The sequence below is a fragment of the Filicampus tigris genome, chromosome 2, assembly GCF_054856515.1.
Source record: "Filicampus tigris isolate MCC_2025a chromosome 2, RoL_Ftig_1.0, whole genome shotgun sequence".
Classification (NCBI taxonomy): Eukaryota; Metazoa; Chordata; class Actinopteri; order Syngnathiformes; family Syngnathidae; genus Filicampus; species Filicampus tigris.
This window is the reverse complement of record NC_141218.1, coordinates 7,535,012-7,551,242: the sequence shown is the minus strand read 5'-3', so window position 1 is coordinate 7,551,242 and position 16,231 is coordinate 7,535,012. Positions and strand designations below refer to the sequence as shown.

Genomic DNA, 16,231 nt, shown 5'->3' with positions numbered 1-16,231 from the left:
CTTTAAATTTCAAAATTGATTAGTTTTGGGACATACACTAGTGTTTCACAAAACGAACAGTTAAAACAAATATTTTTATTGAATTTAAGAAGATGAATGTTTGTAATGGTAGCATCTTTCCCAAGAATTTAATGTCCCATTCGGTGACACCACTTTTCCTGAAAAAAAAAAATGTTTATATACATATATATGTAGAGAGAGAGAGAGAGAGAGAGAGAGAGAGTGAGAGAGAGAGAGAGAGAGAGAGAGAGAGACCACTTCCGTGTCCTCTTCTCGGTTTTTGTCGCGACATTTTAGGCGGTTGACGACGTTCGATGACCCGGGCGGGAAAAACCCAGCGTGGCGGGAAAGTAGCAGCGTAGTCAACACACGACAGGGGGCGCTGTCAGGAGACCCAAAAAAAGAATCACATCACTGCCATAAATTAATTTTGAAAAATTGATTAATTAAACAAAAGGAGGTTCCCAAATGTTTTTTCAAATAATGACATTTTGTGCCAAGAAGTGAGATAATTTTATTTTATTATAATTTTTCTTAGACACTCGAAAAAGGGAGGGGGTTGAGCAGGTGGACTTATTTATTGGTGCGCGTGCTCGGAAGGAAGAGAAATACGAATCCATTACGTTTCCTTGCATATTCACAGCTTAAAGCGAGTTGTATTCGCAGCGGCATCATTTGTGCTCGGAGGCAGGAGAGGACGACGGCGCGTTGTGTGCTGTGACACGCATCATCATCGTCATCTTCCTCATCTTCACCATCCGGCCTGCTGAGCTGAACGCGAGGCCGGCGGCGGCGGCGGCAGGAGTGTGCGGCACCAGACTCACCATGGCGGCTAACCTGGACAAGGAAGCGTACTACCGGCGGATTAAAAGACTCTACGGCAACTGGAAGGTAAACATGTGAGCGGCAAGGGAGCTGCCGGTTCGGCCGAATCCTGTTCACCATTAGCTAACTAGCCCGCTAACTAGCTCGCTAGCTAGCCCAGCATCGCGCCAACGCACTTGATATTCAGCAAAGTAGAGCATCTTCGGGGTGAACATTGCACCCAAGCACAGCGCTACCACCAAGAAATCCCTGACAGTCGATTGCGTTGACATTTTGTCCGCCTGGAGCACCAATTCCGCCGCATGCTAGTGCTAGCAGACAAGTGAGTGGTTGAGAAGAGGGAGGCAAGCAAGCAGCGTGCAAGAGGGCAAGAGCAGTTCAACTTTTGTTCTCGAGCGCCACACATGCGCCACATTATTCCGTAGGAATTGATTAACGCGAGAACAGAACGATCAGACAGGGCTTTCAAAGAAGAATCCCGTAATAGACGTATAATTTTCCCAAGACAAACGTTTGGAAAGTTATGACCCTTAAGAAGATGTGAAAATGCACCAATTTCTGGCTAAACGCGCAGCAAGAGTTCCCTCGACCCTTTTGTTCCACGTTGATCCTATTTTCAAGCGGCTGGTATCATTGGAAAGCTTGTTAAACTCAGAAACAGACAATATATAGAACTTAACATAATCATAGAAAGTTTACAAAATAATAAGAGCCAAACTGAGTTTGCAGATGACGTGCAGGTGATGTGTGGTTTAATTTGTCACTCAAACTAGCAACGTGACAAGATTTCCCTCAAAAACGCCTGGTTGGAAAGGCCACTTCAACCCATGTACAATTTGTTGGCCCACTGTTGCACCGAGGAATCAGGCCAAATGCTGAATGTCCCTTTTTGTCAGTTTCTTGCGCTTAACTTGACTAAAATGGAGTTAGCCATCTGCAGTTGTCATTGACTCAATTACAAAGACTTGTGATTATAGGTTTCTATATCGTACTTTTCCCCCCAGAAAGGAGAGGATGAGTTTGGTAAAGTCGATGCCATCGTGGTGTCCGTTGGAGTGGACGAGGAAATTGTCTACGCCAAATCCACGGCCATACAGGTGAAAGCATGTTGTTTATGAATCAGCAAGTACCTAACGAGGCCTCATGTTATCAAGGCTCTTATTCTGTCTTCAGACGTGGCTGTTTGGCTACGAGGTGACAGACACCATCATGGTCTTTTGCGAAACCAAGATCCTCTTCCTCGCCAGCAAGAAGAAAGTGGACTTCCTCAAACAGGTGGCCATAACCAAGGGCAACGAAAATGCCAACGGTGTCCCGCCTATCACTCTTCTCACCAGGGAAAAGGTGACATGCGCCGACGTGTCCCCATTTGACTTCTCGCAGGGAGAAAAAAAAAAAAAGTGACGTGGGTGGATGCGGCTTGTCTTTCAGAACGAGAGTAATAAGCCCAACTTCGACAAAATGATCGAGGCAATTCGCGGCAGTCGTGAAGGAAAGACGGTGGGCGTGTTCAGCAAGGACAAATTTCCCGGCGAGTACATGAAGAGCTGGAACGACACGCTCACGGCCGAGGGGCTGCAGAAGGCAAGAGGAGCTTGGCGGCTGCCGGCCGGCATTTACCCAAAGGAGCGTGATGTCACTTCCTCTTTGCTCGCAGGTGGACATCAGCGCCGTGGTGGCCTACACGATGGCGGTGAAAGAGGACGGTGAGCTCGGCCTGATGAAGAAAGCGGCGGCCATCACCAGCGAGGTGTACTCCAAGTTTTTCAAGGAGCGAGTCATGGAGATTGTCGACGCGGATGAGGTGAGGACGCCCGAATCGGGGCAACAGCGGCATTTACGCCCACTCACGTGTGTTTTCCCGCCAACAGAAAGTGCGCCACAGCAAACTGGCCGAGTCCGTGGAAAAGGCCATCGAGGAGAAGAAGTACCTGGGCGGCGTGGACCCCTCCACTGTGGAGATGTGTTACCCTCCCATCATCCAGAGCGGCGGAAATTACAGCCTCAAGTTTAGCGTCGTCAGGTAGATTGCTCCCTCGCCTAAGAGTTTATACTTTTTAAAAATATATATGATTATCATGCCTCAAATGTGTTCTATCACTACCGCTATTGGGGGTGAACAATAGACAAGATATCGATTTGATCTATGATTTCACAACATCCGTATGCACAGGATATACAGTATATTGCCCGTGTGCACCAATTCTTATAATACCCCAAATATGATCCAAGTCAAAGAAGTACAAGATGACTAAATGGAATTATTCAACCAAACATGTCTTCTTCCGGCCAGTGACAAGAACCACATGCACTTTGGTGCCATCACGTGCGCCATGGGCATCCGCTACAAGTCGTACTGCTCCAACCTGGTGCGGACACTCATGGTGGACCCCCCGCAGGAGATGCAGGACAACTACAACTTCCTGCTACAGGTGGAGGAGGAGCTGCTGAAAGAGCTCAAGCACGGTGCGTTCACGAACTCGCCACGGTCGGGCATGGGACTATTTTTAACGGGGGTATGACCCGCGAGCTTTTTTTTCTTTTCCCCAGGTGTGAAACTCTGTGACGCCTACAATACAGTTTTGGAGTACGTGAAGAAGGAGAAAGCGGATCTCGTCGCCAAGCTGACCAAAAACCTCGGGTAGGTTCCTGTGAAGAATTGCGCACCGTAACGCGCGCGTCTTACATGTGGATCGTTTGCAGGTTTGCCATGGGGATCGAGTTCAGAGAAGGCTCTTTGGTGCTCAACTCCAAGAATCAGTACAAACTGAAGAAAGGTGCCAATGTCATGTTAAATTATGACCATGGTGTCCTGAGGGTCGGAGTCTTTTTATTTGATTGATTTATCTATTTATTTTTGGACACGTGTGCTTGTCTGGCAGGCATGGTGCTGAGTGTCAGTTTGGGCTTTGCCGACCTCACGAATAAAGACGGCAAGAAAGAAGAGCAGAAGAAGTACGCCTTGTTTGTCGGTGACACAGTGCAGATCAACGAGGTAAGTTGCACCCGTGCATGCGCAGTCTGGTGCGTTTGTATAATCGTGTGTAGGGCTGCAGCTGCCAATTTCTTTTTTTTTTTTTTTTTTCAGAATCAATTCGATTTTTGATAGGATAAAAATTCTTTTAGCATAAAATTTTATTGCAAAATGCGTTTTTGTTTTTTTTCTGACAGCCTTTTATTAGATTAATTGTTTATTTGATATTGTTTAATGATGAAACCAAACCATACAGAGGGAATGATGTTTTCACCATTTCTGAAACTATTTCTTGCGGACTGAATAATATGTCGAGGGATCAATTCATTTGAGAACCAGTTTGTTGTTGTCGCACCTCTAATTGTGTGTGTGTGTGGCGGCGACAGGAGGAGGCGGCCACCATCCTCACACCGGTCAAGAAGAAGATCAAAAACGTGGGGATCTTCCTCAAGGTAAGCGTAGCTTCCCTACAAGTGCTGCCCATGTGTGGCTGCCATCTTCTGAACGCGTGGCCACTCTCTCAGAACGACGACGAGGAAGACGAGGAGGAGGATGGCGACGATGCCGAGGAGCTGCTGGGGAAGGGCGCTCGCGGCGCGGCGCTGCTGGCCGACAGAACCCGGGTGAGTTGACGTGGCGGTGCGTTGAGCTGATGCGCACATGAGAGCTGACGACTAAGCGTGTGCGTGTTTTTGGTCTCTACTAGCTACTTGGGAAGGTAAGTAGTCAGCATTTCATTTCAAATCACTCGCTGATGACCGCAATTGTCCTTTTTAATTTGGTTTGTGTGTTTGCCTGTGTATTCAACGATTCATGTTCTCATGGTGTCCGGCATTTTACCATCGCATGTTTGTGTGTCGGTGTTGAGCGACCACCCGTGACGCACAGGGTGTGTTTGTTTGTCTACCCAGAACGAGATGACCGCGGAGGAGAAGCGGCGCGCCCACCAGAAGGAGCTCGCCAACAGTTTGAACGAGGAGGCCAAGCGGCGACTGACGGAGCAGAAGGGCGAGCAGCAGATCCAGAAGTGAGTGTTGGCTGCAGATTTTTGAAAACGGCAGCTTTAGAAGCGGACTCCGCTACCGGCAACTTTCCCTTCAGGGCCAGAAAATCCAACGTGTCCTACAAGAACGTGTCTCAGATGCCCAGAGAAAAGGACATCAGAGAAATGAAGATCTTCATTGACAAGAAATACGAGACGGTCGTCATGCCCATCTTCGGCATCGCCACGCCATTTCACATCGCTACTATCAAGGTACGCCGCCTTGGCCTCCTTTCCCGCCACTTGCGAGTACGACTGCAGCTGACCTCCGTGTCGTCGGCTAGAACATCAGCATGTCCGTGGAAGGAGATTACACGTACTTGAGGATCAACTTCTACGTTCCCGGCAGCTCCTTGGGCCGACAGGAAGGGAACATCTTCCCCAATCCAGACGCCACTTTTGTTAAGGAAATGTACGTATCGGGCCGCAGGAGATTGGGGATTGTTGTTCAAGGATTGATTTCATGTATTGAATACCCGAGGTGGGCGTGTCGGTCAATTTTGCCGGTCTGTATTTAGTCATTCGCCAGCGGCCGGGCCACCTGTCCGTTGTTTTAACCTCGCTTTCGTCATCGCTAAATTGCAATTTTAGTCGTTTTCGCATTCTTCGTCTTGGTGTTGCGTCGCGGGCAGCCAATCTGTGTCAAGAACGTACTAACTCAGGCGCGAGAGCCAGATGTTAAAAAAAAAATGCACGGACACATAGTGTAAGTATTGGTGTCAAAAAAAACCATGGGACAATGTCCTTGCGGTCTGTGGGACCGGCAAAGGGTATACAGCATGCGACACAGCTAGCTTCCTTTACCGTCTGGGATGACCTAAAAAAGGGCTTGGAGAATGGGAATCGAGATTTACTTAGCAGCCAACACAACCGCAGGTAGGTCACCAGATTGACCAGCGATGTTCAAACTTTTTTTCCGTTGAGGACAAGGAGCGCCGCTTCTGCTACGCTCAAAGCAAGAGTGTTGTCAAAAACTAGAAATGAATCGGCTACTGCTGATGTCGGCCGCGGCGAGGAGCTCGAGCACAAAAGTATATCATCTATAGTATCAGCAATAGTATTTGCATTTATTTCTGTGCGCTATTTTGGACCGCAGAGTACCACCACAAAGTTTTGAGATCTACACAATAAGTGGCAAAATTGGACCAATTTAGCTTTGCCAAGTGAGCGTTTTGTTGAATTGATTTCATTACGTAAAAGAACAAGCGCACAAAACGTAAGGAAAAGAAGCAAAGTGAAGTATAAATATGATACTTTTCTAAGCCTTTTAACATGAAATATTTACCTTTCGCATTTACGTGAAGTAATCCATTCAGAAATACTTCCGTTATGATTTTGACACTCAGCGTTACTGGAAGGGATTTATGCGATACCGCGATATGAATTCCAGGCTGTCAACTGATGCTTCTTTTCTTGCGCTGTCAGCACGTACCGCGCGTCCAACCTGAAGGCGCCCGGCGACACCTCGGTGCCATCCACCAACCTGCAGAACGCCTTCCGCATCATCAAGGAGGTCCAGAAGCGCTACAAGACGCGGGAGGCCGAGGAGAAGGAGAAGGAGGGCATCGTCAAGCAGGACTCGCTGGTCATCAACTTAAATCGCAGCAACCCCAAACTCAAAGACCTCTACATCCGGCCCAACATCGCCCAGAAGAGGATGCAGGGCTCGTTGGAGGCGCACACCAACGGTAAGGGCGGAGGCCGCTCCTTCGCCCCTGCCTCCGCATTCGGTGTTTCAATCCGACTCGTCTCCCGGCCCAGGTTTCCGCTTCACGTCTGTCCGCGGCGATAAAGTGGACATCCTTTACAACAACATCAAGCACGCCATCTTCCAGCCGTGCGACGGCGAGATGATCATCGTCCTGCACTTCCACCTCAAGGTGCCGCCAGGTGCTCGAGGGGAAACCCGGCCACGTTCTTCCCGAGTCGGGCTGAAGAGTGTCCGCTTTGCTCCTCCCCCGCCCCCGTAGAACGCCATCATGTTCGGCAAGCGCCGCCACACGGACGTGCAGTTCTACACGGAAGTGGGCGAGATCACCACCGACCTGGGCAAGCACCAGCACATGCACGACCGCGACGACCTCTACGCCGAGCAGATGGAGCGCGAGATGCGGCACAAGCTCAAGTCGGCCTTCAAGAACTTCATCGAGAAGGTGGAGACGCTCACCCGAGAAGAGCTGGAGTTCGAGGTTCCCTTCAGGGACCTGGGGTGAGTATTGCCGCCTCTGGTGCGTTATAAATTGAGTCGTCCTTCAATTTGGTAAATTAGCGTTTTAAAACCAATTGAGTCCGATGGGATCATTTTTGAATCTTTCAACCATAATGTATCCTCCAATGTGTTCGCAGCTTCCAGGGCGCCCCCTACAGGAGTACCTGTCTGCTACAGCCCACCTCAAGTTCCCTTGTCAATGTTACCGAATGGGTGAGTGAACACGCACGCCTTTCTTCAAAATTGCATGCGGAATACAAAAAGCACACGTGTTGAATGGCAACGCCATTAAAGCACAAGTCAACCCAAACATAATTTTTTCAAGAATATGTTCCCATGCTGGCCCACTAGTTGAAACACGGCATTCTGATTAATTTTGCATTTGTGTAATTTAAGTTAAGCAGCGAAATGCACTCGTTTTTCAGCCATCTCTGGGGGCGGCCGTTTTGTCTTTTGTTGACTGAAAATGACATCACAACTGCTCACAAAGACCAATCACGGCTCAGATTCAGAGAATAGTTCAGCCGTGATTGGTCATTGTGAGCAGTTGCGATGTCATTTTCAGTCAACAGAAGACAAAATGGCCGCCCCCACAGATGGCTAAAAACGAGTGCATTTTGCTGCTTAACTTGTATTCCACAAACGTAAAATTAATCAGAATGCCGTGTTTCAACCAGTGGGCCTGCTGGGAACATATTCTTTAAAAAAAAAAAAAAAAAATTATATTGATTTCCGCTTTAAATCATTCATTCATTCATTCATGCATGCAGCCGCCGTTCGTGGTGACTCTGGACGAGGTGGAGCTGGTCCACTTTGAGCGCGTGCAGTTCCACCTGAAGAACTTTGACGTGGTCATCGTCTATAAGGACTACAACAAAAAAGTCACCATGATCAACGCCGTGCCTGTCAACTCCCTGGACCCCATCAAGGAGTGGCTCAAGTAAGATGACCGTCGCCAAAAAGGCACCCGGTACGCCGTTCTCATCAACTTTCTTCCCCTGCCCTTCTGCAGCTCGTGTGACATCAAGTACACTGAGGGCGTCCAGTCCCTCAATTGGACCAAGATCATGAAGACCATAGTGGACGACCCCGAGGGCTTCTTCGAGCAAGGAGGCTGGTCCTTCCTGGACCCGGAGAGCGAGGTCCTTCCGGCACTCGTCCGCGCCAAGTGGCTTTTTCCCGTCCGTCCTCGGGCCTCAATTTGTGTCCTTTGCCCCGCAGGGGAGCGGTGCCGAAGAAGATTCCGAGTCCGAGATGGAGGACGAGACGTTTAACCCCTCTGCGGACGAGACGGAAGTGGAGGAGGAAGACAGCGATGAAGACTACAGCTCCGAGACGGAGAATTCCGGTACGTTGGCGCCGCGTCCCTCTCGAACGCCCGCCGATGCAAGATTTGCGTCTTGACCCGTGAAGCTGTGCGATGTCGCCCGCAGACTACAGTGCATCACTGGGCAGCGAGGAGGAGAGCGGCAAGGACTGGGACGAGCTGGAGGAAGAGGCCAGGAAAGGTGACAAGATATTTTGATTTGGTTTTAGTTCGAGTCTTTTGACTCAAATTAAAGTTTTAGTCAATCTGATTGCATTTTAGTTTTAGTCCAATTTTAGTCGACCAAAAGAAAGCACAACTTTAGTCAACTGTATTAATAATTCATATTTGCCAATGTTTTCCTTCAGCATACATTTCAACTTTTATACAGAAAGTATAACACATCTATTTGTGACTGTAGTTTAACACGCAAGAATCACATTTAACACAACTGTTTCATTATTAAACTTTTTTTCAATGAAAAATGTTGAAATGAGAATATTAAGGCCATCTTAAAACTTAGAGGGATTCAACCTAAACATATTTTTTTCGAGGATATGTTCTAGGCAAGCCCACTAGTTGAAACAAGGCGTTCTGATAAATATTGCGTTTGTAGAATAAGAGTTAATCTACCCGTTTTGAGCCATCTCTGGGGGCGGCCATTTTGTCACTTCTGTCGACTGAAAATGACATCACAACAAAAAATAAAAATATTCGTGACGAAACATTTTACTCAACCAAATGAGTCTGTACATCATCTACTTGTCAGCAGACTTAAATTCAACTTGAGCTGTCACTATCGAATATTTTTAAAATCGATGATTCTACCAGTTATTCCTTCGGTTAATTGAACAGTTTATTTTGAGTGAAAAGTTTGTTGCAAAATCTTTGTCAGATTACTGTTTTGTAAACTGATTATTGTTGTTCATTTGGTCTTGTTTGGTGACCAAAGAAAGAACAATTAAGCAATATCACAGAGAGGGAGTAATGACACAGCTACTTCTTGGCTACTGATTAAAATGCAGGAAGGGCGACTAGTTTGATTGTTCCTCCTCAGACATGGTGGTTCCCCCCCCCCCCCCCCCCCCCCCCCCAAAAAAAAAAAAAAAACATAAATATATATAAACTGTATACGTGGCCAAAAAGCAGGTAGTAAAATTGAACAAGGCCTGAGGATAAAACCTGCTGTCGTCGTTGTCGTACGCAGCCGACAAGGAGAGTCACTACGAGGATGAGGATACGTCCAACAAGAAGAGAAAGAACCGCTCGTCGACGCTGCCGCCAGTCAAGAAGAAGAGGCGGTCCTAGATGTCCGCCTAGCCCCGCCCCACCTCACCTGACCCCTCTGCACTCTGACTGGCTCACACGATGCGTGTGCGTGTTTGTGTGTGTGTGTGTGTGTGTGTGTGTAGACGTAGAGGCCGCCTGCCACGTCACGTCATGTCACATTGTCATGGTGACGTACCAGCAAAGTTCATTTTCTCTTCATTCCTCAACCGTCTACATTACGTGTGTGTGTGCGCACGCAAAAAAAAGCATTTTTACCACAAATGTTTCTATCGGCTCCCAAAGAAAACTTGACACTCCTCCTTCAAGTGTTTTTCTGATGAGCCTCTCCCTTGTGTTGCGTTCACTGTGCAATCGAGGACATTCAACAACTTTTGTTGGGGGGTGTTTTGTTTTGTTTTTTTAATGGGGTTTGTAAACAACACACACACACACACACACCCTCCGTCTGCCTCCTTTGTCTTCTTTTCTGAGTAGATGTTTGTTGTACTTAATTCTAAAAATCCATTTTTTTTGTTTTTGTAATAAAATAAAAAGGAAGAAATTACTTTTCTTTGCGTATACTTCTTCCGGCCTTGAAGTGTCAGCCGTTGAGAGTAGAGATTTTAGTTTTTTTTCCTCAACTGGTGAATGCAAAAAATGGGCTTCTTCCACCTTTCTGGCATTTTGCCCATCATCAAGTGTGACTTTGCTGAAGTTGTTGCTTGTCGCGTTCTATCTCTTGGGCGACCATCTCGGCCTCGCAAGCTAAAGCTGTTCTCTGAAAGAAAATGTTCTAGAATGTGAGTTGCTTCTCATTTCAAAGAGGCTCACACTTACAAGACGTTTGCAATGAGTGCTGCGCAAGCTGTTAAGTTGGAAAAATAGCTAAACGTGAAGTGCACATCTGCTCTGCGATTCATTGCCGGTAACAAGAAAATGCAAAAAGCTGGCCTCTTTATGCATATGCTGCCACTTTTTTTCCACTTTTGCGAGAGCATGAAGCTCTTGATGCTAATAGGAAAGGATTCCCTAACGTGTTCAGGATAAACATAATGCACTATAACCGTTCCAGATTACCTTTAAACCTTTGAGTGTACATGTCCAGTGTTCCTGTACTTTTTGCACAAGTTTCTGTTCTCTTACGAGCTGATTGGCAAATTTCACAACAGGTTTTAATTGTTTCTATTTGCAAGGATGTCCACTTGTATGGCTTTCTGTGATTCTTCCAGTCTCTCTGTTGCAACCTAGGCTGCAACAGGCAACTGATGACACTTGGCTCAGTGGCAGCTTCCTCTTGGTAGGAAAAGGTTTTCAAATTATATTTTTTGGTCTTGCTTCTTGACAAAATATGTAGTATGACAAAAACCTGGCGTTTGAAGTGTACATTGACAATAACAGCAAAGAAGAAACAAAAAAACGAACATTATAGATAATACCTTTTCATATTTTTTGTTTGATTGTAGTACCTTTTATTTTTTTTTTTTTATTGCTTGGTTGCATAAATTGCACCGCTATCGAGGGTCAGCAACGTCACTGTAACGTAACGCAAAGAAACTTAATGTTGCGACGTCACGAGCGCCAAGGCGCCTTGAAACATCACAGTCCACTCTCTGCGGGTGCCAACGACTAGAGGTGAGCGTGCTGTTCTATCTAAGGTATTATTATTACTACAAAGTCTCTCAAATATGAGTCTTTCCGCAGGTAGTTGAACATTTTGACTACAGGTCTTTCGGAGTGTACCTTGAACGTCTCATCTTAATTTCCTCCTGTCATTCTCACTTTACGCGATTCGTATATTGTTTTTTGTGTCTTTAAATTATACATGGAATGGCATCCTAAAATATTAACCAGACCGCCATGTTATGTTTTTAAACTACATTTGTTCAAGTGTAACTGCGTTGCTGTGATGGTAGCAAGTAGCATATAAAAGGTATCTTGGTGGCCGAGGCGACCTGAAAGCCTCTCGCCTCATCAACGACTATCACTTTGGTTTTCGTGCAAACCCCACATCCTTCCGTCCCGCACTGTCGTGTAGCCTACGGAAGTTTCTAGGAAGAAACGCTGTGTGGAATAATAGTACAACAAGCAGGGGTTCAGAAAGGCGGATTGTGTTCATGGATGCGTCCCGTGAGAGCTAGCCAGGCAGGTTCACCGCGGCTTCGGGATTGTTCGTCTCCGCGCAGTGAGCCCAGACCGCCCAGGTCGGTGGCCCTCGCCCTCCCTCGGGCAAAGACAGCCTCTCTTTTGGCCACAGAGCTCATTCAACAACCCGCCCGACTTCCCCTTCATTAAGGTGAGTAAACGGCAGCCCCAAATCACAAGATCGTTAAGAGGATTTACTGCTGTCGCTATCAAGTTGGCTTCTGTTGACTTTGGAGTTTTGTACTTTGGACTTATCTTGTTTGTCCGTGGTGTCCCTCGGCATAACTTTAACACTTAAATACAAGTGGAACAATTCGTCACAAGTGATATTTTAATAACCAACTGCATGTCTTGCCAACGGTTCATTTAAATATAGCCTGTAACACAGGGCATTTCAGGTACTGTATATGGTGTCTCACTCAGTCTGAACACCAGGGGGCACCATTTAAAAGGATTACTTAGATAAGAGGAAGAATGGCAGAAGCCTGATGGATATACAGGCTACCATGGTACAGGTCTGCGTGTTCAATACAAAAAACAAGTGAGTAAAAAGAAATGTGCTGCTTCTATAGAATGCCACAAGCTATGAACCGAAACTTATGGAACAATTGTCGAGACACCTAGTTTAAAGTGATGTCACCCTCTCCGCGCGGCTGACATGGCTTCTACCTGGAAAGTGCATGTCAGGTGTTGTCTAATGTGTGCAGTAAGAAAAGTCATCAGTGAAGCGAATTTAATTAAGTAAACTACTAATAGCATAAAATAAGTATTTTTACGGAATAAATTCTCACTATGTTGTCCTTTTCCTGTAGCGTTCCACCCTGGACTGGAGTGGTCGCAAGCCAATTGCAGTGTTTTCATTTCAGACAAATTGTACCATCAAATTTGCCATCCCTCTCTCATCAGTCTCATTACTTGCACCTCTCCTCAGCGCCGTCGCCAACATGGCATCGGGCTTGTCAGACCAGTCCAACGTCCTGCAAGAGGAGCTGACCTGCCCCGTGTGCTTGGACGTCTTCCATGACCCGCGCCTGCTTCCGTGCGGCCACAACTTTTGTAAGATATGCCTGGATCGGCTGCGGCGATTAACGGATCAGAGCCACTTCCAGTGCCCCGAGTGCCGTGACAGCCACCGCTGCAACAGGAGCTTCCAGAAGAATTTCAAGCTGGCCAACATCGCTTTCGACTTCCGCCGTCGCCGTAGAGCGGCCGCCGCCACTACCGCAGCCAACGCGTCAGCTCTGGCTTTCAAAGATTGCGTCGCATCCATCCCGACTGGCCAACGAGATTGCGTCCTGTGTGACTACTGCCCTCCTCCCGCCGCAGAGTTGTCAGCCGCCAGCCCCTCTGTGGATGTTGGCAGCTCGCCAGAAAGAGGAGACATGCAGGTGGGTGCCGCCGCCGCCTCCTCCAACATGGCAGTCAAGATGTGCCTCAAGTGCGAGGTGTCCATGTGCACGGAGCACGTCAAGCCGCATCTGGAGCTGCCGGCCTTTCGAGAGCATCCGCTGACAGAACCCATCAAGGACTTCTGGAAGAGAAAGTGCCCTGACCATGATGAGATCTTCAAGTATGTGCCGGAGGAGGCGCGCGCTGTGCCAACACTCGACAATGCTCCCTCAGACAGTCTCAATTTCGGTTGTTCTGCAGGTACTACTGCCTCCAGGACGAAGTGTGCGTGTGCACCGCGTGCACTATCGAAGGACGACATGCAGGACACACAATCAAGACTCTGAAGAACACCATGATAGACATCAAGGTGTGACACAGCATGTTCATCGCTTGATTAGTTTTTAACAAAGCAGTTTTACCCAAATGTACCTATTTTCATTTGCTATCATCTAAAAAAAAAACATTCATACTTTGAATCTTAGGATTAGGGTTAGCACAATGCCACACGCTCCCACAGAATGAAGAGGCAGAGTTTTATGACACTAACCAGACAGTTGAGTGTGATAGAGTTTGGGCCCGACCGAAAAAGATTTCTTGAGTCCGATGCCAATTTTTGGCAGGAAAAAAATGATTAATCAGAATATTATTATAAAAAAAAAACACACTAAAAATGTATAAATTCCCCAATGTATTTCAATAGGTGTCAATTATATGCAGATTTTTGCTATTCATGAGCCAGCCTAGCCCCTATTACCCATGAATAGCAGGGATCAAATGTTAAATGTCAAATATTGTTAAAAAAAAACATTTACTTTTTGATCCCCTAAATCTCACAATATAGCATTTTTCTTTAAAATTGCATGAAATGAATGGCAGTTCTGTAAATAGTTAAGAGTACATAAAGGTAAAAACAATCCTAGCCGAATGTTTTAGCCGATGTTTGAAGGGCCACAATTGGCCGATTAATTAAAGCTATTTTCAAAACTTGAAATTGGTTAAAAATGTGTTGAAATCACATTTGACATGGTGGTAGAGCAACAGTCTGGATTTGTGAAAATGACCATGCCCGACAGCGAGCGCATGTTTGACGAAGCCATTTTGGTGCCCTCTAGCAGGAGGTTTTACACAAGCAGCTCAACAAGACCCAGAAGAAGTACACCATTGCCAAGAGGACGCTCCACGAGCAGACAGAGAGGGAGAGACAGAACAAGGTGAGGAGGGAGGCCCCAGGTATGTCACGTGATCCCTTCGACGTGACCGCGCCCCCGTCCGTCTCTCCCGTAGAAGTTCATGGAGGACTCCGAGGCCTGCTTGGCTAGACTGCGTCAGGATCTGGAGGAGAAAGTGTCGGCCTTTGTGAGCCGACTGATGGAGTGCGCGCGCACCAACTACGAAACCAACGGGCCCACCATCCAGAAGAACATCACCCGCATCTGCCAGGACCTGGCTCGTCTCCGTGACGTGCGTTGCGGCATCAAGGGCCTCATGGAGGAAAGTGACCCGTTCCGCTTCATTGAAGTGAGTCGTTTCTTCGTCGACGGCTTCGTGTGCACCCTCTTGTTTTCATGAGCATGTTTCATGTTGTGTTCTACTCCCACCAGGCCTACAAGACCACAGGAAAACAGTAAGCTTCCATTTCTGTATTGCAGTGTGATGTGCCTGGTTTAATGTTTGTGATGATGGTGGTGACTTGGAGAGCTAAATATTTTTTTGAGGTGGCACTTTGTATGATAAGCTTTGCTTCCGCACTCCAGGTGTCAGAAACTGCTGAAGAAAAACATGTTCCACCCGGAATACGTGGACATAGATCCAGCGCTTTTGGGCATCATGATGGAGGAGGAAATGCAAAAATTCCTCAATCTGGATCTGACGTTTTACATCTTTGCAGCCATCAATTTAATATGTAAGCCAGTTCGTCTCGACTCAAGCGGCAGCAATTGTAGCTGAAATGTTTCCTCCCATCAGGTCAGCACAGTGATAACGAGGAAGAGCACGGCGAAAATGAAGATATGGCCAGAGAGGCGGACAAAGACAGCGAAGCTGATGACTGCAATGACCTTGATGACGGCAGCGAGGAAGAGATCAGCGGGGGGGAGGAGGAGGAGGAGGAGGATGAGGTGGAGGATGAGGAGGAGGAGGAGGAGGAAGAGGAAGGGCAGGAGAATGAAGGTCATGAACTCAGTGATTCTGACGAACTTTACATCCCTGAAGAGGAGGATGAGGAGGAAGAATCGGAAGAGGGGGAAGAGGGGGAAGAGGAAGCTCAGGATGAGGACTATGAAGATATTGAGGATTAGGGAAGAGGAATATTAGACACACACACCTGAATGTAGAATCCAAGGATTTAACTCCCAAAAGTGTCAGTGATTTTTCTACCATGTTTACTGGGTATTTTCCATATTAAAAAAACAACTTAAAAACCGAGATTAGTAGATGGAATCTTGGTTCAACCCTTCCCTTTGTGGTGTTTTCACATTACCACAGTGATTATGTGGTTTATATCCTCCCACATTTAAAAAAAACGACATGTTAGGTTGTATGTGAACGCTTGTTTGTCGATAACCTATGATTGGCTGGCGGTCAGTCCAGGGCGTACCCCACCTCTTGCCCAAAGCCAGCTGGGGACAGCAGAATCTTTTGCATTAATGCCTTTGTGGAAGTGAGTTAGCCAAAGAGTTAAAAAAAAAAAATCTATTTTGTGTGCAGAAATACAAGATGTTTTGCATTGTGCTAACAATTAACAACTCAATAATTGCTTAGCATTATTTTTCCCAATGTTAGAATGTTCACTTAAGACACAGAGCTTGCACTTTAATGGGTTACTATCCTATGTAGTGCCCACTAAATTTGAATGTTGGATCGAAATATGTTTTTATACAGGTGATCTGTGAAAAGTGAAACTGTTAATAAAATAGTTTTTGAAATGACAGTTTGTGTTGTGATTCATTTATTATTCTATGAGTTCATTCCAATACTGTACTTTTGTCAAATTAAAACAAATATAAAAAGTCTGGCAAAAGGCTTGTTTCCCTAACGCACACACAGACGAATTACCAGCTTCCGGTTAGCACC

At 46.6% G+C, this 16,231-nt stretch overlaps 2 protein-coding genes across 6 annotated transcripts; both read left to right on the top strand.

Annotated features, from left to right (window-relative positions):
- Positions 1–554: 554 nt before the first annotated feature.
- supt16h (SPT16 homolog, facilitates chromatin remodeling subunit) lies at positions 555–10,190 on the top strand. Its single transcript, XM_086015175.1, has 24 exons — positions 555–891; positions 1,830–1,922; positions 1,999–2,169; positions 2,257–2,409; positions 2,483–2,629; positions 2,697–2,848; positions 3,119–3,291; positions 3,376–3,466; positions 3,529–3,602; positions 3,708–3,820; positions 4,186–4,251; positions 4,324–4,422; positions 4,711–4,826; positions 4,901–5,054; positions 5,126–5,253; positions 6,267–6,529; positions 6,603–6,721; positions 6,812–7,050; positions 7,188–7,263; positions 7,821–7,990; positions 8,063–8,192; positions 8,272–8,398; positions 8,484–8,558; positions 9,564–10,190. The coding sequence occupies exons 1-24, from the start codon at positions 826–828 to the stop codon at positions 9,662–9,664; spliced, it is 3,096 nt and encodes a 1,031-aa protein (XP_085871301.1). The 5' UTR covers positions 555–825; the 3' UTR covers positions 9,665–10,190.
- Positions 10,191–11,123: 933 nt separating this feature from the next.
- On the top strand, positions 11,124–16,088 carry LOC147151172 (E3 ubiquitin/ISG15 ligase TRIM25). Of its 5 annotated transcripts, none has more exons than XM_086024245.1 (8): positions 11,124–11,257; positions 12,699–13,337; positions 13,418–13,526; positions 14,272–14,370; positions 14,444–14,677; positions 14,761–14,783; positions 14,914–15,062; positions 15,125–16,088. In XM_086024245.1, exons 2-8 carry the CDS (start codon positions 12,712–12,714, stop codon positions 15,454–15,456), a joined length of 1,572 nt encoding a protein of 523 aa, XP_085880371.1. In that variant the 5' UTR covers positions 11,124–11,257; positions 12,699–12,711; the 3' UTR covers positions 15,457–16,088. The 5 variants fall into 5 exon arrangements, with proteins under 5 accessions (XP_085880371.1, XP_085880370.1, XP_085880372.1 ...); XM_086024244.1 differs by having other exon boundaries at positions 11,196–11,918; XM_086024246.1 differs by having other exon boundaries at positions 11,213–11,280.
- Positions 16,089–16,231: the final 143 nt, after the last annotated feature.

Excerpts from the sequence above, each read along its gene's own strand:
- supt16h (XM_086015175.1), top strand. The coding sequence starts at position 826 with ATGGCGGCTAACCTGGACAAGGAAGCGTACTACCGGCGGATTAAAAGA. Across the intron at positions 892-1,829 it reads GACTCTACGGCAACTGGAAG|AAAGGAGAGGATGAGTTTGG; the intron begins GTAAACATGTGA and ends TTTTCCCCCCAG. Across the intron at positions 5,055-5,125 it reads TTCACATCGCTACTATCAAG|AACATCAGCATGTCCGTGGA; the intron begins GTACGCCGCCTT and ends GTCGTCGGCTAG.
- LOC147151172 (XM_086024241.1), top strand. The coding sequence starts at position 12,256 with ATGGATATACAGGCTACCATGGTACAGGTCTGCGTGTTCAATACAAAA. Across the intron at positions 12,309-12,698 it reads GTGTTCAATACAAAAAACAA|CGCCGTCGCCAACATGGCAT; the intron begins GTGAGTAAAAAG and ends ACCTCTCCTCAG. Across the intron at positions 14,784-14,913 it reads TACAAGACCACAGGAAAACA|GTGTCAGAAACTGCTGAAGA; the intron begins GTAAGCTTCCAT and ends TCCGCACTCCAG.